Source organism: Nomascus leucogenys, chromosome X (genome assembly GCF_006542625.1).
Source record: "Nomascus leucogenys isolate Asia chromosome X, Asia_NLE_v1, whole genome shotgun sequence".
NCBI classification, from domain to species: Eukaryota; Metazoa; Chordata; class Mammalia; order Primates; family Hylobatidae; genus Nomascus; species Nomascus leucogenys.
In genome coordinates this window covers 823,907-849,104 of record NC_044406.1, presented here as the reverse complement: position 1 = coordinate 849,104, position 25,198 = coordinate 823,907, and the positions used below count along the sequence as shown (strand labels likewise).

The following is a 25,198-nucleotide window of genomic DNA, read 5'->3' as shown; positions in this document are numbered from 1 at the left end:
CCAGGGAGGCTGAGAGAGGAGACTCTCTTGAATCCGGGAGGTGGAGGTTGCAGTGAGCTGAGGTTGTGCCACTGCACTCCAGCCTGGGCCACAAAGCCAGACTCTGTCTCAACAAAAAAAAAAAAAAAAAAAGAAAAAGAAAAAGAAAAACTGTTTTGTCATAGAGGTGTAACACCTTGTGTTTGTTTCAAAGCTTTCTTCTATAGGGGTCTGTCTTATCTACGTAAAAGCTAGGTTATGTCTGACGGCATGACATTGATTCCTTAGTTGATTTGGAGAGAGCCATCCTTTGCATTTTCGCGCACAAGCACGTCAAAGCATGACTGTAATTATCTTTAAAAGCATATGTGGTTGCGCGATATGGCGACATCCAGACATTCTGCTGTCGTCTGTGTTTGTCCTTGGAGGCATTATTAAGTCATTTCTTCAGCCGTAAACATCTTATGACCATGGGCCGTGACCGGCAAGGAATGTGTCTTCCTGGTTTTTAAGATGGAGTTGATGATTAAAATGGTGTCATCCCAGCTCTCCCAGGCGCCTGTCTCCCAAACACAGAGGGTGTTAGGATCTGTGTGGAGTCCCGGATGCCAGGTCTGGGGTCCCCTGGGGGACCAGGTGTGGGACTGGGAGGGTTGTGGTGGGGTGAAGGTCTGAGTGTCTGGGTGGGGGGATCCATGAAGAATTCCAACAGGAGTCTGCTGAGGCGTCCATGTGGGATTTCAGCCTTGGTCCTGGTGAGGGTCTGGGTGGGGGTTCTGTGCTGGTCTGGGGTTCCCTGAGGGAGCCCAGGTAACTCTGTGGTTGTCTGGGGTTCCCAACCAAGGTCCGAGTAGGGGTCTGCTGTCCCAGTAGGGATCAGGGTAGGGAGGGGGCTCGTGGTCCCTGAAGTAGTCTAGAGTTCTCTGCAGGGGCTGGGAAGGGGGTCTGTGATCCCTGCAGGGTTGTTGGGGGCAGGGAAGTGAAGAGGTGGGTTTGGTGGGTGGTTTCCGTGGCCTGGCAGGAATTGGGGTGGGGTCTGTGGTCTCAGTAGGAACTGGGGTGTGGGGTCTGTGCTTGGGGCAGGGTCTGTGATGTCAGCAGGAATTGGGGTGTGGGGTCCATGGTCCTTGCAGCTGTCCAGAGTCCTCTGTGGGAGCCCTGGTCCATAATCCTGGCACGGCTCTGGGTGGTTGTCTGGGGTTCCCTATGGGGTCCAAGTCCTTGTGGTCCCTGCTGAGGTCTGCGTGGGGTTACATGATTCTGGCTAAGATGGGGAGGGTGGTTCCCGTGGTGGTCCTGGTCCCCTGTGGGGTCTGGGTAGTGGATCTGTGATCCCATGGTGGGGGTCCTGGCTGGGGCCTGAATGGAGTTCCATGGTCTTGGCTGGAGTGTGGGGTCTTGGGGAGGCAGTCCCAGCTGGGATCTGTAGTCCTGGGGGGCGTCCTGGCAGGGGTCTGTGGTCTTGTGGGGTGCTGGCTGGGGCCTGTGGTCCGGGGGGTGGTTCTGATGGAGGTGGAGGTCCTAGAAGGGGGCCCCAGTAGGGGTCTGTGATCCTGGAGAGGGGTCCGGGTGGTGGGGGTCCCAGGGGAGGTCTGTGGTCCTGGGGGGTCCTGGGAGGATCTGTGGTCCTGGGGAGTCCTGGTGGAGGTCTGTGGTCCTGGTGGGGTTCTTGGGGGAGTCTAGGGGTGCCCCAGTGGGGGGTCTGTGGTCTTGGGGGTCCCAGCAGGGGTCTGGGGTCCTGGGGGGTGTTCTTGGGAGGAGTCGATGGATCTGAGTTGGGTGCTGGCTGGGGTTTGTGGTCCTGGGGGGAATGCCGGTATAGGTCTGTGGTCCTGGGGGTGTCCTGTGGTACTGGGGTGGTCCTGGCTGGGGTCTGCAGTCCCTGGTGGGGGTCTTGGCTGGGGTCTGTGGTCCTGGGGGCGTCCTGGCTGGGGTTGTTGGTCTTGTGGTGGTGAGGATCCCTGCTGGGGTCTGTAGTCCTGCGGGTAGGGGCAAGGGTCCTGGCTGGGGTCTGTGGTCCTGGAGGGGGTGTGGAGGGTTCCTGCTGGGGTCTGTGGTCCTGGGGGGATTCTGGCTAGGGTCTGTGGTCCTGGGGGTTGGGGGGGGTTCTGGCTGAGGTCTGTGGTCCCTGCTGGGGTCTGTGGTCCTGAAGGGGGGGATCCCGACTGGGGTCAGCGGTCCTGGGGGCGTCATGGCTGGGGTCAGTGGTCCTGGGGTGGCGTTCTGGCTGGGGTCTGTGGTTCTGAGGGGGGATTCTTGGCTGGGCTCAGTGGTCCTGAGGGGTTGGTCCTGGCTGGGGTCTGTGGTCCTGGGGAGGGAGTCCTGGCTGGGGTCTGTGGTCCTGGGGAGGGAGTCCTGGCTGGGGTCTGTGGTCCTGGGCGGGGGCGGGGGTGGGTCCTGGCTGAAGTCTATGGTCCTTGCAGTGGGGGTTCCTGGCTGGAGTGTGTGGTCCTGGGGGGTTGTCCTGGCTGGGGTCGGTCGTCCGCTCGGGGTCCCCAGTCCTGCAGGCGGTGCGGGATTCCAGAGGGCCCGGGCGGGGTCTGGGGTCGGAGTGGGGGGGAGTCCCCGCAGGCCGGGGCGGTCCGGGGCGGGCAGGGGGCGGTCCGGGGCGCGCACGTTTCCGCCGTCCGTCCAGGCGGGCGGGCGCAGAGTCCCGCGGGCGGCGCGGAAGCGGCGGCGGCGCGGCCGGGGCAGCCATGTCGCCATTGTCTGCGGCGCGGGCGGCCCTGCGGGTCTACGCGGCAGGCGCCGCGGTGATCCTGGCGCAGCTGCTGCGGCGCTGCCGCGGGGGCTTCCTGGAGCCAGGTCAGCGGGGCGGGGCGGGGGTCAGGGCAACGGGGACCCGGGTGGGCGCGGGCGCGGGCTGGCTCGGGGGGCGGGGGCGCGGGGGCTCCGCGTGACCTTGGCGAGGCGGTGGCGCTCCCGGAAGTGGGGCTGGGCGGGGGTCCCGGTGGGGCCGGGGTTGGGGTGGGGGGGGCGTGCGCGCCTGGGACCTCCCCGCCCCGCGCTTGTCGTCCCCGCCGGCTCTTCTGCGCGCCTGGCCCGGCCCGGCCCGACCCTTCGCTCCCCGCGCGTGTGGCCTCCCCGCCTGTAGCGGGTCGGGCTCCAACCGAGCAGCCCCCGTGCAACCGTCCCCCCGGCGCACCCTGACACCTCCGGGCCATGGCCGGGGACCCGGGGGCTCGCACGCCCCGCGCCCAAGACCTCAGGCGGCTCTGCCTGCCGCCCGCTGTCGGCCAGTGACCGCGCGCCCCCGCCAGGCCCCGGACGGGAGGAGGGGGCGTCCCAGGGACCTCGACCCCCATCCACCCCAGGGTAAGTGAGGATGGGCCCTTCTCCGGAGGACATCTCCAGAGGGGGCCCAGAGGCGGCGTCTCGGGCACTGGGGAGCCACGGAGGTCTTGTGGGGAGGGCAGGCCCGTTAAGTGGCAACTTTGTTTCCTCGGCCTTTGTAAACATCTCTGAGTCACAGATCTCCAACTTTGCAGGACTCGTTTACTGTCTGAACTCATCAGTGAGGACCGCCACTGTGTTTTGTGTATGCAGATTACTTCTATTCATAGATTTGCAGGTTCAGAATTTATTAATTTTTTTTTTTCTTTTTTTGTAATAGGAAGTAGAGATGAAGTCTTGCTCTGTTGCCCAGGCTACTCTCGAACTCCTGGGCTCAAGCAGTCCTCCTGCCTCAGCCTCCCAAAGTGCTGGCATTATAGGCACCAGCTACTGCATTTGACTAATGTTTTAAATTTTTGTAGACGGGGGTCTTGCTGTGTTGCTCAGGCTGGTCTCGAACTCCTGGGCTCAGGCGATCTTCCTGCTTTTGCCTCCCAAACTGCTGGGATTACAGGTGTGAGCTACTACACCTGTCTAATGTTTTAATTTTTTTTTTTTGTAGCAATAGGGTCTTGCTACATTGCCCAGGCTGGTCTGAAACTCATGGGCCGAAGCAATCCTCCTACCTGGGTCCCCCAAAGTGCTGGGTTTACAGGCGTGAGCCACCACACCTGGCTAATGTTTTAAATTTTTTGTAGAGATGGCATCTCACCATGTTGCGCAGGCTGGTCTTGCACCTCTGGCCTGCAGCAATCCTCCAGTCTGGGCCTCCCAAACTGCTGGGATTACAGACAGAGCACCACTGTGCCTGGCCCATATTCTCAATTTAAACCTAGAAACCTGTAAACAATTATTCGTGAACTGGAATAAAGGGAATGTTAGTTCCATGTTAGGTTAAATGACACTTTGTTTCAAAAATAACAGTTTTCCAAAACAGAGCGTTCAGAGGGTCAGTGTGGTGGGGGTGGTGGTGTAGAGTTGCCCTGAATGTCTTAAATGTGCAGTCTAAGAAGAGGGCTGTTATTTCTGCCTCTCTAGACAGTTTCATGGCACGTCAGGAGGCCTCTGGAAGACACTACTGCACGCCTCTGGGAGACTGGGAGTCAGCCAGGCGAAGTGCTTGGGTGCCTTATTGTGAAATGACTTTTGACTTCCACTCTGCACCCACTGAGGGAACCCCAGGGGTCCCAGCGCCACGCTTTGAGAAGCGCGCCTGGAGTGGATGCTTTAAAATGAGCCTCACTCTCTCCCGCCTCTAGCCAGAGAAAGAGCTTTGAGTTTTCTGTGAGCTAAGCTTTTCTTTTTCTGCCAAACTGGCCTTCAGTATTTTTTTTTTTTTAAACCCACTTAGCATAATTACAAGTGCTTAGAAGAAGGAGAGTAAAGGAACTGTAGTCAGGCTTTCGGAGGGCAGGAGAGCAAGTTTGTTTGAAGTAAGTAATCAGTTGCAAGGTGAATGGTTTACAGCTGCTGAACAATTGTGTGGAGTCTCGCAGAGGATTATGTTTATCCGGGCAGTTTTGCTTACAGAAAGGTCCCCTTAAACCTCCTTAAGGGCCTGTGTGGGCCCTGGCAGAAGAGGCCGGGGTCCCTGCAGCAGCTCACCAAAATACTGGCCTTTGAAAAACTTGCTCTTTGTGCATTAGAAAGGGGGGCTGGATTCTTTTTTTTTCCCCCCATTTACTGATGAAATAACAACAGAAGGTTGTTAAAGAGGACAAGCTTCTGGTGAAGTCACGTGTCTGCCTAGGGACTCTGTACCCGTGTGTGTATCGAAACAGAATGGCCTTCTCTAAAGATTAACTTCAGTAGCTTGCCCTCATCGAGCCCCTTCCTGTGTATGGATTAAAAATAATTTTCGATACCGGTGGAGGAATGCTGTTTTCCTTGGTCTGCTGGTGGCCAGCTTCCTAAACGGCATGTTTTATTTGCTTCTCTCTGGTAGGCCTTCGCTGTTGATGAGGAAACATTGAACTTTGTCCAGGGCATTTGAGCTAAGCTGTTTGAATAACCAAGAGGGCCAATTTCCCCACTGCAGATTGGAAGCAAGGGCAGTTTTTTCTTAGAACTTCCAAATGCAGCGTGTTCTTAGGTATCTTACAAAGGAAATGCCTGGGTTACACCTTCCACATGAGTTGACTTACATGGCATGAGAAGGAAGAAATTGCGGCTGGAATCCACTCTTAAGTGGTGTCTTCTTACAGTTCATCATGGAAAAACAAGATAATTACAAATTAATCATAGATGTTGGTCATGCCTTTACAGAGTGGGTTTAGAAGCAAATTGCGAATTCCTATAAGAGGGTCTGTCTCTGTGTTCTTAAGACTGTCCACGAGGCCCATTCAGTAAGGTGTATCTGTTGGTTGGATTTTAAAATAGATGATTTAATCAGTGCATTTAATATCCTAATATGGCATCAAAACTTGAACATTGATACGGCCTGAAATCTGTTGAAAGTGATCATATTGAGTAAAGAAAGTCTCTACCCACCAGTATTAATAACAGGGTGATCTGTTTAGAAATTACATTTTCTCTGATGCATCAGTGAGTTTTGCAAAGGAGAGAAAATTGATGGTACCTGTAGTCAAGTCCAGTTCCAATATTGCACAGAATTTTTCTTAAAAGTTCTGTTGTAAATAATAGGCCACAGAATATTCCTTCACTTTCTGGGATGCAAAATGGACTCGTAAATGCTGTACCACAGGAGTGAGTATTTACAAAAAATATGCCAACTGGCCCACTTACAAAGCTATTTATAGAAGTCCTACTTTTCAAACTATTTTTTTTTTAACCTGTAAAGGGAAAGTTAATTCTTGTTGGTTTTATGAGTAGTGAACAGTGGCTATTAGAAATCAGGTAGAAGTAAAAACAGCAGTTTTCCAACTTCTCCTTTTTCTTTTTTTTTTTTTTTTTTTTGAGACCAAGTTTCGCTCTGGTTGCCCAGGCTAGAGTGCAATGACATGATCTCAGCTCACCACAACCTCTGCCTCCCGGGTTCAAGCGATTCTCCTGCCTCAGCCTCCCCAGTAGCTGGTATTACAGGCATGTGCCACCACGCCTGGCTCATTTTGTATTTTTAGTAGAGACGGGGTTTCTCCATGTTGGTCAGGCTGGTTCTCAAACTCCTGACCTCAGGTGATCGTTCACCTTGGCATCCCAAACTGCTGGGATTACAGGGGTGAGCCCCTGCCCCTGGCCTCCAACTTCTTCATCATAGAATCCCTTTCAAAAAAATGAGAACCCCAGACAGTTTTTGTTTTTGTGGATTATAACAGTCAATAAGTCATCCTGTTAGACATTAGAACAGAAATTTAAAACATATTCAACTATTTAAAAGTAATGGTAACAGGCCAATTACTACCAAAAATGTATGTAATATATTTATTGTTTTTATATTTTATTTTTATTAAATATATATATTTTTAGAATAATTTATACTTTTCTATAAATATAAAATACAAATAAGTTATATTTATATAATTTAGATGTAAATAAAAACAATTGATATTGTTATATAAATATATAAATGTGTACATTTATGGGGCACAGTGTGATGCTTTGCTGTATGTTTGCATTGTGGAATAATTAAATCAAACTAATATCTATCACCTGCTATTTTTCCTTTGTGGTGGGAACATTTAAAATCTCTTTTAGCTATTTTTCTGTCTTTTATTTCCATAGGTTATTGGGGAACAGGTGGTGTTTGGTTCCATGAGTAAGTTTTTTAGTGGTGATTTGTGAGATTCTGGTGCACCCATCACCCGAGCAGTACACACTGCATACAAGACATTTAAAATCTCTATTAGCGGGCCGGGCGCGGTGGCTCATGCCTGTAATCCCAGCACTTTGGGAGGCTGAGGCGGGTGGATTGCCTGAGCTCAGGAGTTCCAGACCAGCCTGGGCAATAGAGTGGAACCCCGTCTCTACTAAAATACAAAAAATTAGCTGGGTGTGGCAGTGTGTGCCTGTAGTCCCAGCTACTTGGGAGGCTGAGGCAGGAGAATGGTGTGAACCCAGGAGGCGGAGGTTGCAGTGAGCCAAGATCGCGCCACTGCACTCCAGCCTGGGCAACAGAGCAAGACTCTGTCTCAAAAAACAAAACAAAACAAAACAAAACCAAAAATAAAAACCTCTTTTAGCTATTTTGAAATATGTAATATACTATTAACTGTAGCCACCACGCTGTGCAGTAGGTCACTGAAACTGATTTCTGCCATCGAACAGAAACTTGGTACCCTTTGGCCATGTGCTGTATGTTTTTTAAAAGAAAAGTAATTGTCATTTCCAAAATAACAAAAACTTAGGGAGAAGAGTGGCTGAGTTTTAGGGTTTTGTCAGCCTCATCCACAAAGGGACGGACGGCAGCTGGCTCCTTCCTCTGCTTCTTCACACTGGTCTCTTGTGACGTGTAGTTCTGGTAAGAGTCATGTGAGGCACATCCACTGGCCTCTCATGGATGTGCAATTGGAAACGTGAAATCACCGGCCCCCTGAGAGCGTTTTGGGGAGTGTCCCCCCAAACTCCCCCACCACTGGGGATGCTGCACCAGTCTTGAAGAATGAGGCAGTTAGAGGCTGGTTTGCAGCAAACTTTATTTGTGGCCTTGCTTGCACGGAAGCGCCGCAAGGGAGGAGGAAGGAGGAAGGAGGAAGGAGGGTACCCACTGCAGAAGGCCAGCTCTGCTGTGGCTGTTACGTGGGTTCAGGTGGAACCCACCTACTATGTGGACGGTTCTTGACCTGGGAGTCCCATGGAATTCTGACAGCAGGAGACATGTGGGAGGGAGCTTGTTGTTTCTCCATCCAGGAGTCACTTGGTTAGGGGTGTGGGAATTTCGGCTCTCAGTACAAAACTTCGCTCCAGGTACTAGACCTGTTTCAGCCAAATAATAATGATCATCATAATAGAATACAAGCCTTTGTTCACCTAAATAATAACAATAATATTAATAATAATATAAACCTTCGTTCATGGTACTGGGGCGTCTTTCAGCCCAATAATAACAACAGCAATAGGAATAATGATAATAAAATATAAACCTTTGCTTCACGTCCTGGAACGTCTTTCAGCCAAATAATAATATTAATGATAATAGAATATAAACCTTTGTTCAGGGTACTGCGACTTCTTTCAGCCCAGTAATAATAATAATAATAGTAATAATGATAATAATGATAGAATATAAACCTTTGCTTCATCTCCTGGAACGTCTTTCAGCCAAATAATAACAATAATAATAATAATGATAATAGAATATAAACCTTTGTTCAGGGTACTGTGACCTCTTTCAGCCCAGTAATACTAATAACAATAGTAATAATGATAATAATGATAGAATATAAACCTTTGCTCCAGGTCCTGGGAGCTCTTTCAGCCAAATAAGAATAATAATAGAATATAAACCTTTGTTCACAGTACTAGGACCTCTTTCAGACCAATAATAATGATAGTAATAATAATTATAATGATAATAGAATATAAACTTTTCTTCTAGGTACTGGGACCTCTTTCAGCCAAATAATAATAGTGGAATATAAAACTTGGCTCTAGGTACCAGAACCTCTTTTGAGCCAAATAGTAATAATAAGAATAGTATTAATAGAATACAGACCTTTGGTCCAGGTACTGGGACACCTGTGAGCCAAATAATAATAATAATGATAATAATAGAACATAAACCTTTGACTGAAGTGCCAGAACCTTTTTCAGCCAAATAATAATAAAATATAAACTTTTGTTCCAGGTACCCGGACTTCTTTCAGCCTAATAATAATCATAGAATATAAACCTTTACTACAGGTCCTGGCACCTTTTTCAGCCAAATAATAATAAACTAGAATATAAACTTCTGTTACTGGGACCTCTTTCAGCTTAATAACAAAAGTAATAATAATAGAATAAAAACCTTTGCTCCAGGTTCCAGAACCTCTTTCAGCCTAATAAGAATAATAATAATGATAGAATGAAAATTTTTGTTTCAGGTATCGAGACCTCTTCCAGCCTAATAATAATAATAATAATATAATAATATAAACCTTTGCTACAGGTACCAGGACCTGTTTCAGCCAAATAATAATAACAACAATGATAATAGAATATAAACCTTTGCCCCAGGCACTGGGACCTCGTTCAGTCAAATAATCACAATAATAATAATAATAATAATAGAATATGGACGTTTGCTCCAGCTTTCAGGACCTCTTTCAGACAGATAATAATAACCGAGTATAAACTTTTCTTCCAGGTTTATATCGGGACCTCTTCCAGCCTAAAAATAATAGTAATAATAGCATATAAATTTTTTTGTTTTCTTCTTTTTTTGAGACGGAGTTTTGCACTTGTTGCCCAGGCAAGAGTGCAACGGCGCCATCTCGGCTCACTGCAACCTCTGCTTCCCGGGTTCAAACAATTCTCGTGCCTCAGCCTCCCGAGTAGCTGGACTACAGGCATGTGCCACCACCACGCCCGGCTAATTTTGTATTTTTAGTAGAGGAGGGGTTTTACCATGTTGTCCAGGGTGGTCTCAAACTCCTGACTGACCTCAGGTGATCCACCCATCTTGTCCTCCCAAAGCGCTGAGAGTACAGGCGTGAGCCACTGTGCCTGGTGCCAGCATAAAAATCTTTGCTACAAGTACTGAAACCTTTTTCAGCCTAATAATAATAACAACCGTAACAATAATAATTGGAATATAAACCTTTGTTACTGGTACTGGGACCTCTTCCAGCCTAATCATAATAATAATAAAAATGATACTAGTAATGGAATAGAAACCTTTCCTTCAGGTTCCAGAACCGCTTTCAGCTGCATAATAATAATAGTAATAATAATAATAATAATAAATAGAATGTAAACTTTTGTTTGAGGACTGGGACATCTTTCAGCCTAATAGCACAAATAATAATAATGGAAGGTAAACCTTTTCCTCCCAAGTACCAAAACCTGTTTCAGCCAAATAATAATAAGATGATGATGATGATGATGATGATGATGATGATGATGATGGAGGATCTGATACAGCTGTGTCCTGTCACGCAGGTCGGACTTAGGAGGCCTCTTGAGATTCTTTTTCCCCTCTGTTGACTGTGTAATCCAGGGGCCCCACCCTAACTCGGCTGCAGAAGATGCAGCTTGGGGGTTCCTCGTTTTCTGGAAGTCCCGGTCGTGTTATTCATTCTCTTGGCTTGCCACCTAAGAACAAACCAGGGTGCTGGCATTGGTCACAGGACCCCCATCCTTGCACCCCAGTCTTGGGAAGTGGCGCTGCTGGGCTCTGGCGATGCCCAGCTCACCCGGCACGTGGCGGCATCTCCCTAAAAAGCACTGGGCAGGCACCGTTGACGGAAAGCCAGCAACGCAGGCCGCGACTGCCCGTGAAGACGGGGGGCCTTTCTAAGACCTCCACTCGTTATTTGGGGCAAAATTAACCTTCAGAATACCTTGCTTTAATAAAGTACCAGAAACTGGAGGGCTTAAAACCATAGCTTATTCTCTCCCAGTTCTGGAGGCCAGAAGGCTGAAATCAAAGTGTCTCAGGGCTGCGCTCCCTCCGGGGGGTTAGGCGGAGAATCCTTCCTGCCTCTCCCAGCTCCTGGGGGCTCCTGGGGTCCCTGGGCTTCAGGCCAGCCACATCATCACTCTAGTCTCTGCGTCTGTCTCCATGTGGCCTTCTCTGTGTCTGTGTCTCCTCTTCTTTTATAAGGACATCTGTCACTGCATTTAGGGCTCACCCGAATCCCGGATGATCTCATCTCCAGATCCTTAACTTATTAGATCTACAAAATTTCTTATAACCAAGTAAGATCTCAGTGCACATCCTGGGCTTTAGGATGTGGACAGATCTTTCTGCGGGCCACTGTTCAATCCACCATGATTTTATCTAGTTCATTCTGGAGGCTCTAGGGGAGGATCCTTCCTGCCTCTCCCAGCTCCTGGGGGCTCCAGGCATTCTGGGCTTGTGGCCGCATCAGTCCAGTCTCTGCCTCCATCTCCATGTGGTCTTCTCCTCTGTGTCTGTGTCTCCTCATCTGTCTTCTATTAAGGACACTGGTCACTGCATTTAGGACCACCCCAATTGAGAATAATCTCATCTTAAGATCCTTACCTTCATTATTAATACATCTGCAAAGACCCTTTTTTCCAAACAAGGTCCCATACACAAGTACCAGGTGGATACAGATTTTCTTTGGTTAGGGGAGGACGCTTTTCAACCCGCTATAGTCATCATTGAAATATGCCTCCTTGCACCGACTGTATCCCAATACTCTGAACGTGCCTGGGTGGTGCATTTTGCTATTTACCCTCCTGAGCACTGTACTGGACACTTGCAGACACAATTACACCTTTTAACAAAGCCCAGCTGTCATTCTGGGCAACCCAGTCACAGAGGTGGCCTCCTGAGTGGCAGCTGGAAGGGCCTGTATGTGTGAGCATTCAACCTCAACAGGAACCCTGGGGACTGGCTTCTGGGTCATCTAAGCCTTCACACACTGAGTGCCCGATGTTTGCACAGGTGTGATATTTGCCCAGTTGGGCCTTTCTGCCCACAGGTGTGACTGGACACAATAGGCATTTTGAGAAGTTCCAGGGATTGAGAAATCCATGCTTCTTCAGACGTGCTTACAGATCACGGATGCACCTGTGCCAAAAAAAAAAAAAAAAAAAAAAGCCTGTGACGTTCCCCATGGCTTCATTTTAAACCATAAAGTTTGAGAAGAGTGTGCAATGCCTCTTAGCCATAGGAAAGCTGGCTTTAGCCAGATGGAGGTCCTGTTTGGCTTCTTTAATGCAGTTAATGAAGCTCAGGTGGCATTCAACAGAGATTCTTGCTGTGATGGTTGGCAGTGGGGGGTCTGCCTGGCCACTTGTGGACTCTTCTATGTAGGCTTCGTCCCCAGAAAAGATCTACGCGGCTTTCCCACGTGGCAGGTGCTTGGGAAAGCTCTTAGAACAGGAACAACAAGCCCCTGCGATGACAGAGACATTGTCAGGCCGGGTGCGGTGACTCACGCCTGTCATCCCAGCACTTTGGGAGGCCGAGGCGGGTGGATCACCTGAAGTCAGGAGTTCGAGACCAGCCTGGCCAACATGGTGAAACCCCGTCTCTACTAAAAATACAAAAATTAGCCAGGCGTGGTGGCAGGCGCCTGTAATCCCAGCTACTCAGGAGGCTGAGGCAGGAAAATCGCTTGAACCTGGGAGGCGGAGGTTGCAGTGAGCTGAGATCACGCCACTGCACTGCAGCCTGGGTGACAGAGAGAAACTCTTGTCTCAAAAAAAAAAAAAAAAAAAAAAAAAGTAAAGGCACTTGTCAAGTACGGCCCTGCACAAATGCCGTGCTCACTCGCAAACCTGTATGTGGACACGTGCGGCATTGCTGCAGTCAGATTAACGTGGAAGAAAGAGCGTGTTCCTGCGCTAGGTTCCCTCCTCCGCTCTGCAAAAGTGACCCGCAAGGAAGGTCCAGCTGTCCGGCCCCAGTGCCCTTTGGTTGAAAGTGGAGCTGCCCTGGCACCTTGGCTGTCTCCCCGGCAGGGCTCCCATGCGTGCCTGGGTCCCTTCTCATGCTGTGTTTGTCTTGGCCCTTCTCAGCAGGTCCCCACGCATGAGCAGCCGTCCAGCAAGCAGGCTCCGGTGGAGAAGCAATGGAGAATAAAAGCCTGGAGAGCTCCCAGACAGACCTGAAGCTGGTGGCCCACCCGCGCGCCAAGAGCAAGGTGTGGAAGTATTTCGGCTTCGACACCAACGCCGAGGGATGCATCCTGCAGTGGAAGAAGATCTACTGCCGCATCTGCATGGCCCAGATCGCCTACTCTGGAAACACCTCCAACCTATCCTACCACCTGGAGAAGAACCACCCCGAGGAATTCTGCGAGTTCGTCAAGAGCAACACGGAGCAGATGCGTGAGGCCTTCGCCACCGCCTTCTCCAAGCTGAAGCCCGAGTCGTCCCAGCAGCCCGGGCAGGACGCGCTGGCCGTCAAGGCCGGCCACGGCTACGACAGCAAGAAGCAGCAGGAGCTGACGGCCGCCGTGCTGGGCCTCATCTGCGAGGGGCTGTACCCGGCCTCCATCGTGGATGAGCCCACCTTCAAGGTGCTGCTGAAGACGGCCGACCCCCGGTACGAGCTGCCCAGCCGGAAGTACATCTCCACCAAGGCCATCCCTGAGAAGTACGGGGCCGTCCGGGAGGTGATCCTGAAGGAGCTGGCCGAGGCCACCTGGTGTGGTATCTCCACCGACATGTGGAGGAGTGAGAACCAGAACCGTGCCTACGTCACGCTGGCCGCCCACTTCCTGGGCCTGGGCGCCCCCAACTGCCTGTCCGTGGGCTCCCGCTGCCTGAAGACCTTCGAGGTGCCCGAAGAGAACACGGCGGAGACCATCACGCGGGTGCTCTATGAGGTCTTCATCGAGTGGGGCATCAGCGCCAAGGTCTTCGGGGCCACCACCAACTATGGCAAGGACATCGTGAAGGCGTGCTCCCTACTGGACATCGCTGTGCACATGCCCTGCCTGGGTCACACCTTCAATGCCGGCATCCAGCAGGCCTTCCAGCTCCCGAAGCTGGGGGCGCTGCTGTCACGCTGCCGCAAACTGGTGGAGTACTTCCAGCAGTCTGCTGTGGCCATGTACATGCTCTACGAGAAGCAGAAGCAGCAGAACGTGGCCCACTGCATGCTGGTGAGCAACCGCGTCTCCTGGTGGGGGAGCACGCTGGCCATGCTGCAGCGCCTCAAGGAGCAGCAGTTCGTCATCGCTGGGGTCCTGGTGGAGGACAGCAACAACCACCACCTCATGCTGGAGGCCAGCGAGTGGGCCACCATCGAGGGGCTGGTCGAGCTCCTGCAGCCCTTCAAGCAGGTGGCCGAGATGCTGTCGGCCTCCAAGTACCCCACCATCAGCATGGTGAAGCCGCTGCTGCACATGCTCCTCAACACCACGCTCAACATCAAGGAGACCGACTCCAAGGAGCTCAGCATGGCCAAGGAGGTCATCGCCAAGGAGCTTTCCAAGACCTACCAGGAGACGCCCGAGATTGACATGTTTCTCAACGTCGCCACCTTCCTGGACCCCCGCTACAAGAGGCTGCCCTTCCTCTCCGCCTTCGAGCGGCAGCAGGTGGAGAACCGCGTGGTGGAAGAGGCCAAGGGCCTGCTGGACAAGGTCAAAGACGGCGGCTACCGGCCGGCCGAGGACAAGATCTTCCCGGTGCCCGAGGAGCCTCCTGTAAAGAAGCTCATGCGGACGTCCACGCCTCCGCCCAGCAGCGTCATCAACAACATGCTGGCCGAGATCTTCTGCCAGACAGGCGGCGTGGAGGACCAGGAAGAGTGGCATGCCCAGGTGGTGGAGGAGCTGAGCAACTTCAAGTCCCAGAAGGTGCTTGGCCTCAACGAAGACCCCCTCAAGTGGTGGTCGGACCGCCTGGCCCTCTTCCCTCTGCTGCCCAAGGTGCTGCAGAAGTACTGGTGCGTGACGGCCACACGCGTCGTGCCTGAGCGTCTCTTCGGTTCCGCCGCCAACGTGGTCAGCGCCAAGAGGAACCGGCTGGCTCCCGCGCACGTGGACGAGCAGGTGTTTCTGTATGAGAACGCCCGGAGTGGGGCGGAGGCGGAACCCGAGGACCAGGACGAGGGGGAGTGGGGCCTGGACCAGGAGCAGGTGTTCTCCTTGGGGGATGGCGTCGGCGGCGGTTTCTTTGGCATCAGGGACAGCAGCTTCCTGTAGCGAGGAAGCGGGTTGTCTTACAAGTCATCCCCGCAGCAGCCCATTGGATGCTTTGTTGTAAATACTTACCCGGTCAGCTTGGTTTTGAACCTCAGAGACCATCCACTGTCTTTGACACCTAGAAGGTGGAAAAAGAGATTCGAGAAGCAAGAGAAGGTCGGGTGCGGTGGCTCCCGTCTATAATCCCAGCACTTTGGGAGGCCGAGGTGGGCAGATCAACTGAGGTCAGGAGATCGAGACCAGCCTGGCCAACATGGCGAAACCCCGTCTCTACTAAAAATACGAAAATTAGCCAGGCATGATGGCACGTACCTGTAATCCCAGCTACTCTGGAGGCTGAGGCCAGAGAATCGCTTGAACCTGGGAGGTGGAGGTTGCAGTAAGCTGAGATTGCTCCACTGCACTCCAGCCTGGGCGACGAGAGTGAGGCTCTCTCAAAAAAAAAAAGACACAAGAGAGGTGGCTTTGAGTGGGTTTCATTTCCTCCCCATTCCCAGCGCCCTGACGACTTCTGCTTGGGAATTGCCAACGCTCAACTCCTTGCGTGCAGCAGAGCCTAGAGGAGCTGTTGCTTCCTTCACAGATACTTAGGACCCACACCATGTCTGATTCAAGTTCTCCCTGGGAGGGTTTAGGAGAAACGCAGGAACATTCTGGGTGGCGTCGAAGGAGCCTTTCCCGATCATCATGTGTGACTTCTGCGAGGTCCAGATCGCTGAATTCATGTTTACATTCTCATGCAAGCGGGGACCTCTTGCTTCTGGGAAATGGGGAAGAGACCTTTTAGCCAAAATGCCCTTCTTAAAAAGAGAGACCTTTTTTTTTAAATGTTCGGTTAAAAATGTGACAGATGAGTACAAAAATGCAGGCACTTAAAAAGCAAAAAGAGAAAAAAAGGTGTGGAATGTGTTGTATTTTCGACAGGTTGCTGCCGGAGAGCCTGCTCTCTGCTCCCTGCTCCCTGCTCCCTGCCGAAATTCACTTTGCAGAATTGGTACTTAAAACTGAGCGGTGGCCGGGCGTGGTGGCGCACGCTGAGGTCAGGACTTCGAGACCAGCCTGGCCAACCAACATGGTGAAACCTCGTGTCTACTAAAAATACAAAAAACTAGCCAGTTGCGGTGGCATGCGCCTGTAATCCCAGCTACTCGGGAGGCTGAGGCGGAAGAATCGCTTGAACCCAGGAGGTGGAGGTTGCAGTGAGCCGAGACTACGCCACTGCACTCCAGCCTGGACGACAGAGTGACTCCGTCTCAAAACAAAACAAAACAAAACAAACAAAAGTGGGTGGCTCACGGGTCCGGAGGTTATGTCTTCGGTGTCTCAGTCCTAAAAGTGCAGTTCCCCCGTGCGGCCAGCTTTTCCACATAGGGTGTTTTTGATTTGATTACCGGAAAGGACTCTTGATTCTTCTCTTTTAAACTCAATACCATAGGGGAAATGAATTTTAAAATACTGCCCCCGGAGGGGTTTTCCGTGGCTGGATTCTTGCGAGTTGCTTTCTGTCATTCAGGGAAACAGAAAGACGTTTTCCAACATGTAAAACTGCTTTTTAACTGGAGGAAAAATACTTCACGAGGCTTAGCATATTGCTTGGATTCTACGTGCAGCGGGTTCTCTGCCTCCGTGAAGACAAGCTGGGCTGGGGAGGACGCTGTCTAGGAGGGATGACCCCACTCATCCCCAGGCAATGTTCTGCCGAGACGCCAAGAACTCTGGGTGTCAGAGGGTGAAGCAGGAACTACCTGCATTTCACAGCTGCTGACTTCTCAGGGCTACAAGCAGCACAGAATTATCCTTACGTCCTGAGCCCGTTTAAGTCTGTAGAAAAGGAAGCGCGGGAGAAATCCACATAACCTTTGCTTTCTTTTTAAGTGAAGCGGTTCTGCCGCGAACTTGGAACCCTCAGCTCCGGGTGTTCTCAGCAGAAGGGCAGCTGGGACACAGTGGGGCAGGCTTTGGGGTTGCTCCCCAGGGCAGCCCATGCCTCCGTGGGCTCAATTCTGTAGCATCGCCAACGTTCTCTTTACGTCTCTAACAGTCGTTTGCTTTTCGTCACTCACGTGAAAAATGTGAACTGCTCCTGCTCTGTCTTCATTTTTATTTTTAAGCCATTGTTCCACTCCTGAATGGTTGCCTCTTATTTAATGCTTTAAAGTTGGACTGTTGTTCAATAAACCAGAGAAATAAATTAGCTCCTCATTCATTTGTCTGCCGCGTGTCCGTCTGGACTGCAGTTTGTCTGAACCCCTTGATCCTGGGAGTGGAGGGAGGTTTTTTATTATTATTATTCTTTTTATTTTTGTTGTAGTCCTTGTTTAAAGCAACTTTTTCCAGGGCACCCACGGTCAGTTCTGTGCTCCTCTTTCTCGTCTGTAAATCCTCAAGTTATGATGTACTTTCGGGTGTTTTGGCATCAAAATTTCTAAGTGAATAAAGCCGGCAGCTGGTGAAAGCATTCTCCGGGAGCAGAGATTTTCGCCGGTTCCTTCACTTAGTGGACAGTTGTATAAACGGAGGCCCGATGGAGGAGGCAGCCTGGATGGGTCCGCATGGCATCAGCGCCTTCCCTCTCCCCCCAGCCTCCTTGTCTCCCCTCTCTTCCTGTCTTCCTCACCTCCTCTCACATTGTCTCTTCCTTCCCTCCTCCTTCCCTCCAACCCTCCCTCTCTCCTTCAGCCAACCAACCTTCCTTCCTTCCTTCCTTCCTTCCTTCCTTCCTTCCTTCCCTTCTTCCCTTCCTTCTCTCTTCTCTCCCTTCCTTCCCTCCCTTCCCTTCCCTTTCCTTCCTTTCCCTTTCCTTCCTTTCTTCTTTCTCTCCCTTCCTTCTCTCCCTCCCCTTTCCTTCCTTCTCTCCCTTCTCTCCCTTTCCTTCCTTCCTTCCTTCCTTCTCTCCCTTCTCTCCCTTCCTTCCTTTCTTCTCTCCCTTTCCTTCCTTCCCTCCCTTTCCTCCCTGTCCTTCCTTCTCTCCCTTTCCTTCCTTCTCTCCCTTCTCTCCCTTCCTTCCCTCCCTTTCCTTCCTTCCCTCCCTTTCCTTCCTTCTCTCCCTTCTCTCCCTTTCCTTCCTTCCTTCTCTCCCTTCTCTCCCTTCCTTCCTTTCTTCTCTCTCCTTCCTTCCCTCCCTTTCCTTCCTTCTCTCCCTTTCCTTCCTTCTCTCCCTTCTCTCCTTTCCTTCCTTCCTTCTCTCCCTTCCTTCCTTTCTTCCCTCCCTTTCCTTCCTTCTCTCCCTTCTCTCCTTTCCTTCCTTCTCTCCCTTCCTTCCTTTCTTCCCTCCCTTTCCTTCCTTCTCTCCCTTCTCTCCTTTCCTTCCTTCCTTCTCTCCCTTCCCTCCCTCCCTCCCTCCCATTCCTCCCCTCCGTCCTTCCCCCATCCCTCCCTCCCTCCTTCCTTCCCTCTGTCCCTCCCTGTCTCTCTCCCTTCCTCCTTCCTTCCTTTCCTCCCTCCCTCTGTCCCTCCCTCCCTTTTCTCCCTCCCTCCCTTCGTCTTTTCCTTTTCCTTCCATCCCTTTTTTCTTCCTTCCCTTTCTGCTTTCCTTCCTCCCTCCTAAGAAAACAGTGGCCCCTGAGAAGCACAGGAAGGCTGGGATGTGCACCTCTGCCCGGACTTGCCCTTTCCGCGTGCTGTTGGTTGACTGCCTGTCCTTGGGTATCATTAAAATGTCGAATTTCTTTTTCTTGCACGTTTTGGGTTGAAAGGGTTCATTTTCAGTCCTCATAACTAAGCATTTGCATCGTGATGTTCATTTAAGTGGGACATGTTTACACGTTTTTCCCATTAGGAGTAATTCTAGGCCTTGAGGGGCCCTAACCCCGACATCGTTCTCATCCGGGCCTGTGTGCCACTCCTTTTCCAAGTGGTGGGACTTTTTGGTTTGTTTTTTTTTCACGCTTGGATCTGGCTGTACAGCCCTAACTCTGAGCTGGTTGTTTTTTTTTTTTTTTCCCCTGTTGCAGAATTGCCTGCTTCGAACTGTTTTCCTAGCAGGCCTCTGAAGGGTGAGGAAAACAGCTTGGGGAAAGTGAGAAAAAGGTTTCGGATGTTTTAGTAAAGGGGCAGCTGGTGGGAAGGAGCCGGTTGGGCTGTTTTTGGGGCGCCGAAATCTCGGTGGTGACGTTGATTTGCTCATGAGTGCAGAGGAGGCCCAGAGACCGGATTCCTGGCGCAGTCAGCTCCTGCTTTTGTTCCGACGATCTTCCTGCACCTCGTCCCAGTCTCGGATGTGCTTGGGCAGCAGTTCTACTGTTTTCCCCACAGTGATCTCAGGCACGCCGCCCCGTCCTTTCCCAGTGATTCCTGCTCCGTCAAATCGTGGGGCTCACCTGAGAGTTTTATAAAATGAACTCGCCATGCTCCTGCCTGGTGAACAGAGAATGCAAACTCTCACAGGACCATCTGCAGCAAAACAGCAGCAGTGTTTTGCTCATTTCTTCAGATGACGAAAACAGCAGGGTTTGGCTCATTTCTTCCAGATTTTCTCACACTGCATGGATTCCTTTCTGAGCAACTTCTGGGAGGCTTTCAGGTTTCAGGGCTTTGCAGCCGGGCTCTGTCCTAGCTGCGGCTGCCTGTCCTTTTGTGTTGCAATCCGATGCGGGAGGTCCTTGGCATGAGTACCCTGATGGTGTCAACTTCAAGGGGTCAGAGAGGAAATATTTTTGGCTCTGCAGACCATGCATTCTCTGTCTCTCAACAACTTAGTTCTGACGTTGTGTCTAAAAGCATCCATTGCCGGGCGCGGTGGCTCATATCTGTAATCCCAGCACTTTGGGAGGCCGAGGCGGGTGGATCGCCTGAGGTCAGGAGTTCAAGACCAGCCTGGCCAACATGGTGAAACCCCATCTCTACTAAAAATACAAACATTAGCAGGGCATGGTGGTGGGCACCTGTAATCCCAGGTACTGAGGCTGAGGCAGGAGAATCGCGTGAACCAGGGAGGCGGAGGTTGTAGTGAGCTAAGATCGTGCCACTGCACTCCATCCTGGGCGACAAGAGCGAGACTCCGTGTATTCCACTCCCACTTCATGGGCACTAAATTTTATATAAATGTTGTGTTAAGAAATATTATTGCTCTGTTGACTTCTTTTTTTTTCCCCAACCATTAAGAAATTCAGAAAAAAAAAATTTATGAATGTAAACACTGTTTTTGGCAAGTGGGCCTTCCAAAAATAACGGCTGGAGTTTGTTGAAACTACTTTACTTTTTTTTTTTTTTTTTGCCACTTTTTTCCTTTTTTTCTTGAGGCACTAATTGGAATCCACTTATTCTTCCTGGTTTGAGAAACAGTTCAAATCGAACACTCTGGGCTCTGTGTTTCCTTAGGTAACACGTGTGAGGTTTTTGTCATGAATTCAGTCATCTGTGTTAATATTATCACAAAAGTGCAGGGGGGCATTTGTGTCTTCTCAGAATTGCTTATTAAAACAGCTGCATGGCCAGGCGCAGTGGCTGTCATGCCTGTGATCCCAGCACTTTGGGAGGCCGAGGCAGGCAGATCGCTTGAGCCCAGGAGTTTGAGACCAGCCTGGGCAACATGGCCAAGCCTCATCTCTACTAAAAATACAAAAAATTAGCCAGGCATGGAGGTGCATGTCTGTAGTCCCAGCTACTCAGGAGGCGAAGGTGGGAGGATCACTTGAGCCTGGGAGTTGGAGGCTGCAGTGAGCTGTGACCATACCACGGCACTCCAGCCTGGAAAATAAAGCAAGAGATGCTGCCTCTAAAAATAATAACAATAATAATAAAAATTACCCAAACATGGTGGCACACATGTCTGATCACAGCTACTTGGGAGACGGAGGTGGGAGGATCGCTGGAGACCGGAAAGTCAAGGCTGCAATGAGCTGAGATTGCATCACTGTAGTGCAGCCTGGGCAACAGAGTGAGACCCTGTCTCTAAATAAATAAATAAATAAATGAGTTCACGATTAAGCAGAAGTTGTGCTTGTTCTGCCAGGATTTCTTTTCTTTTTTTTTTTTTTTTTTTTTTTTTTTGAGACGGAGTCTCGCTCTGTCGCCCAGGCTGGAGTGCAGTGGCGCAATCTCGGCTCACTGCAAGCTCCGCCTCCCGGGTTCACGCCATTCTCCTGCCTCAGCCTCTCCGAGTAGCTGGGACTACAGGCGCCCGCCACCACGCCCGGCTAAGTTTTTGTATTTTTAGTAGAGACGGGGTTTCACCGTGGTCTCGATCTCCTGACCTCGTGATCCGCCTGCCTCGGCCTCCCAAAGTGCTGGGATTACAAGCGTGAGCCACCGCGCCCGGCCTCTGCCAGGATTTCAGTTGGGTTCTTTGTGCCCTAATTTATGTGAGCTCATAGGTTGTGCGTTATCTTAGAGGGCTTGCATTAAAGAAAGAGGGTAGCCTTTCCTTTCCCTGATTTGTAGCACTGCTGAGGTGGCTTACCGCTGATGGGTGGACCCGTGGGTGCAGATGTTTTGATGCAGAAGGAGTGATTGCCTTTTCACACTCAGGCTCCAACTGGCTTTTAGCTTGTGCGTTCTTACCTTGGGGTGTTCGAGGTCACTGGACTCCTATTTTATTTGTGTTTAACTGGAAAGGCAGGAACTCTGAGAACTTATCAAATAGGCAGTTACTGCAGGATTTCTAGAATTTAAATTGCTTCCAAAACTGGATCCACAAGCCAAGAATTATGTTTAGGTTTTAAAAGGTGTTGGTTTGCTTCTTACACGTTTAAGTTCTTGGGGGAAAGAAATCCAAAGAATAATAAAGTTTCATGATACAAAAATGGTATGAGACCGGGCACAATGGCTTACACCTGTCATCCCAGCACTTTGGGAGGCTGAGGCAGGAGGATGATTTTTGAGCCTGAGTTTGAGATCAGCCTGGGCAACAGCGAGATCCTGTGCCTACAAAAATAAAATAAAAAGAGGCTGGGTGTGGTGGCTCATGCTTGTAACAGCTGCACTTTAGGAGGCTAAGTTAGTAGGATCACTTGAACTCAGGGGTTTGAGACCAGCCTGGTCAACATACTGAGACCTTGTCTCTAGTAACAATAAAAAAATTAGCTGGACATAGGGTGTGCATTTGTAGTCCCAGTTACATAGGAGGCTGAGGTGGGAGGATCACTTGAGCCAGGGAGTTGGAGGCTGCAGTGAAATGTGATCGCACCACTGCACTCCAGCCTCTGCAACAAAGTGAGAGATGCTGTCTCTAAAAAAAAAAAAAAAAAAAAGCCAGACATAGTGGCACATGTGTGTGGTCACAGCTACTTGGGAGGCTGAGGCTGAAGGATCGCTTGAGCCCAAGGAGGCTGAGGCTGCCATAAGCTACGATCAAGCCACTGCACTCCAGGCTGGGCAATAGCCTGGGCGACTGTCTCAACCAAAACAAATTTAAAAAGATAGGAAATTTCAATACGAAAATCAGTGTCCTCTAGAACATTCCATTTCTTCCCAGCTGGGCTATTTTTGGAGTTCCATGGGGAGCCGGCTCAGTGCAGTTTGCATGCACTCGGGAGGATGAGCCCTGCCGTGGTGTCTGTTAGGGGACAGCCTGATCTCACCAACCGTCCTGAGCAGGCCTGGCCCTCCGAGTAATAACTGGGAACACTCGCCGCTTTGTGAGAGGACCTCGTCTGCTCATTGGAAGGTCTTCTCTTCTGGTCTAGGCTGCAGTGTGGATACAATTTTTTTTTTTTTTTTAAGACAGAGTTTCACTCTTGTTGCCCAGGCTGGAGTGCAATGGTACGATCTCGGCTCACTGCAATCTCTGCCTCCTGGGTTCAAGCTATTCTCCTGTCTCAGCCTCCTGAGTAGCTGGGGTTACAGGCACCTGCCACCACAGCCGGCTAATTTTTATATTTTTCGTAGAGACGGGTATTCAGCACATGGGTAAAGCTGGTCTCGAACTCCTGACCTCAGGTGATCCACCCACCTCAGCCTCCCAAAGTGCTGGGATGACAGGCGTGAGCCATCACGCCCGGCCCAGTGTGGATACACCTTGAGCACATAACTGGAATCCTTTCCTTGGCAACTTGGAGCCCCTTGTTTCATGGTCATATAAACTGTTGAATTAAGAGGAGACACCATTAAATATGTCACAGCTGTCCTTGAAACTGGGACTTGTTTTGCTTTCTGCCTGGAAATGTGAGCTATTTTTATAGAATTATTTTATAGAAAATAATTGTTGCATGTATATGAGGTACAACGTGATGTTCTAATCCAAGTACACATTGTGCAATGATTAAATGAAGCTAGTTACCGTATTATCAACCTCATTGACATATTAATAATCAAGCCAATTAACGTATTAACATTCAGCTAGTTAACATATTAACAAGCTAATTAACATATTCACATAACCCTAACTCTAACCTATATCACCTCACCTACTTTTTTTTGTGGTGAGAATATGTAAAATCTACTTTTAGTCATTTTGAAAGGCGCAGTGTATTGTTATTAACGATAATCACTGTGTGGTGTGGTAGAACTTTGAATTTATTTCTTTTATCTAACTCGAAAAATTTAATTTGAATGTAATTTATATATTTTTTTGAGACAGTCTCACCCTATCACTCAGGCTGGAGTGCAGCGTCATGTTCATAGCTCACGGCAGCCTCCAACTCCTGGCTCAGGTGATCCTCCCATCACAGCCTCCCAGGTAGCCGGGACTACAGGTGCACACCACCACACCTGGTTAATTTTTAAATTTTTTGTAGAGATGGGGTCTTGCTATGTTGCTCAGGCTGGTCTTGAAATCCTGGGCTGAAGCGATCCTCCTGCCTCAGCCTCCCAAGTAACTGGGACTGCAGGTGCATGCTACCATACCCAGCTAATTTTTTCAGTTTTTTTTTTTTTTTTTTTTTTAAAGATGCGGTTTCATTATGTTGCCCAGGCTTGTCTGAAACTCCTGGCCTCCAGTGAGCCTCCTTCCTCAGCCTTCCATAGCATTGTGATTCCATACATGAGCCACCGCTCCTGGCCTCCTAACTGAAATTTTACCTTCTTTGACAAACACTTCAGCATTCTTCCCTGGCGACCACCACTGCACTCTCTGCGTTTATGCATTCAGCTTTTTTAGATTCTACATATGAGATGATATGGTATTTGTCTCTCTGTGCCTGGTTCATTTCACTTCACATTGTATCTTCCAGTCCCATCCATGTTGCTGCAAATGGCAGGATTTCCTTTTTCATGGCTGCATACTATTCCATTGTGTGTCTATGCCATATTTGCTTGATGCACTCATCTGTTGATTGACACATGGGTTGATTCTATATCTTGGAAACTGTTAGTAGTGCTGCAGTGCACAGGAGGTGCAGGTATCCCATTGATGGGCTGATTTCCTTTCCTTTGGGTACACACCGAGCGGTGGGATGACTGGATCCTGCACAACATTCTTTCCTTTGATGTTTCGCAGGCCCATTTCTGGACTTTAGGGAACGTCTTCACTGTGTACATGGCATCCGTCCCTTGGCCACATGCTTAGGGAACATCTTCAGTGTGTCCATGGCGACGGTCCCTTAGCCACATTCTTAGGGAATGTCTTCAGTGTGTACACGGTGGCAGTCCCTTTGCTGCATGCTTAGGGAACGTCTACAGTGTGGTCCATTGGCCACATTCTTAGAGAACGTCTTCAGTGTGTACACTGTGGTGGTCCCTTGTCTGCATTCTTAGGGAATGTCTTCAGTGTGTACATGGCGGCAGTCCCTTAGCCACATGCTTAGGGAATATCTTCAGTGTGCACAGGGCAGTGGTCCCTTGGGCCACATGCTTAGGGAAGGTCTTAAGTGCCGTCCCTTGGCCGGATTCTTAGGGAATGTCTTCATCGTGCACATGTGGCGGTCCCCTGGTCGCATTCCTAAGGAATGTCTTCAGTGTGTACACAGCGGTCCCTTAGCCACATGCTTGGGGAACACTTCAGTGTGCACACGGCCACATTCTTACAGAATGTCTTCAGTGTGTACACAGCGGTCCTTAGTCACATGCTTGGGGAACATCCTCAGTGTGCACACGGCCACATTCTTATGGAATGTCTTCAGTGTGCACATGGTGGCCGTCCCTTGGCCGCATTCTTAGGAAATGTCTTCAGTGTGTACATGGCGGCGGTCCCTTAGCCACACGCTTAGGGATCATCTTCAGTGTGCACAGGGCGGGAGTCCCTTGGGCCACATGCTTAGGGAATGTCTTCAGTGTGTACA

The 25,198-nt window shown here is 50.2% G+C and overlaps 2 protein-coding genes across 5 annotated transcripts in view; both read left to right on the top strand.

Annotated features, from left to right (window-relative positions):
• The first annotated feature begins 2,624 nt into the window (after positions 1-2,624).
• Positions 2,625-17,253, top strand: ZBED1 (zinc finger BED-type containing 1). Of its 3 annotated transcripts, none has more exons than XM_030806543.1 (2): positions 2,625-2,784; positions 12,907-17,243. In XM_030806543.1, the coding sequence occupies exon 2, from the start codon at positions 12,957-12,959 to the stop codon at positions 15,039-15,041; it is 2,085 nt and encodes a 694-aa protein (XP_030662403.1). In that variant the 5' UTR covers positions 2,625-2,784; positions 12,907-12,956; the 3' UTR covers positions 15,042-17,243. The 3 variants fall into 3 exon arrangements, with proteins under 3 accessions (XP_030662403.1, XP_030662402.1, XP_003261028.1); XM_030806542.1 differs by having other exon boundaries at positions 12,904-17,243; XM_003260980.3 differs by lacking the exon at positions 2,625-2,784 and adding an exon at positions 3,035-3,294 and having other exon boundaries at positions 12,904-17,253.
• Positions 2,631-25,198, top strand: part of DHRSX (dehydrogenase/reductase X-linked) — a 326,527-nt gene continuing 303,959 nt past the window's right edge. For both annotated transcript variants that reach the window (XM_030806545.1, XM_030806544.1), the window contains exon 1: positions 2,631-2,784. In XM_030806545.1, coding sequence (XP_030662405.1) covers positions 2,676-2,784 — 109 coding nt within the window. In that variant the 5' untranslated portion in view covers positions 2,631-2,675. The remainder of the gene's footprint in view (positions 2,785-25,198) is intronic.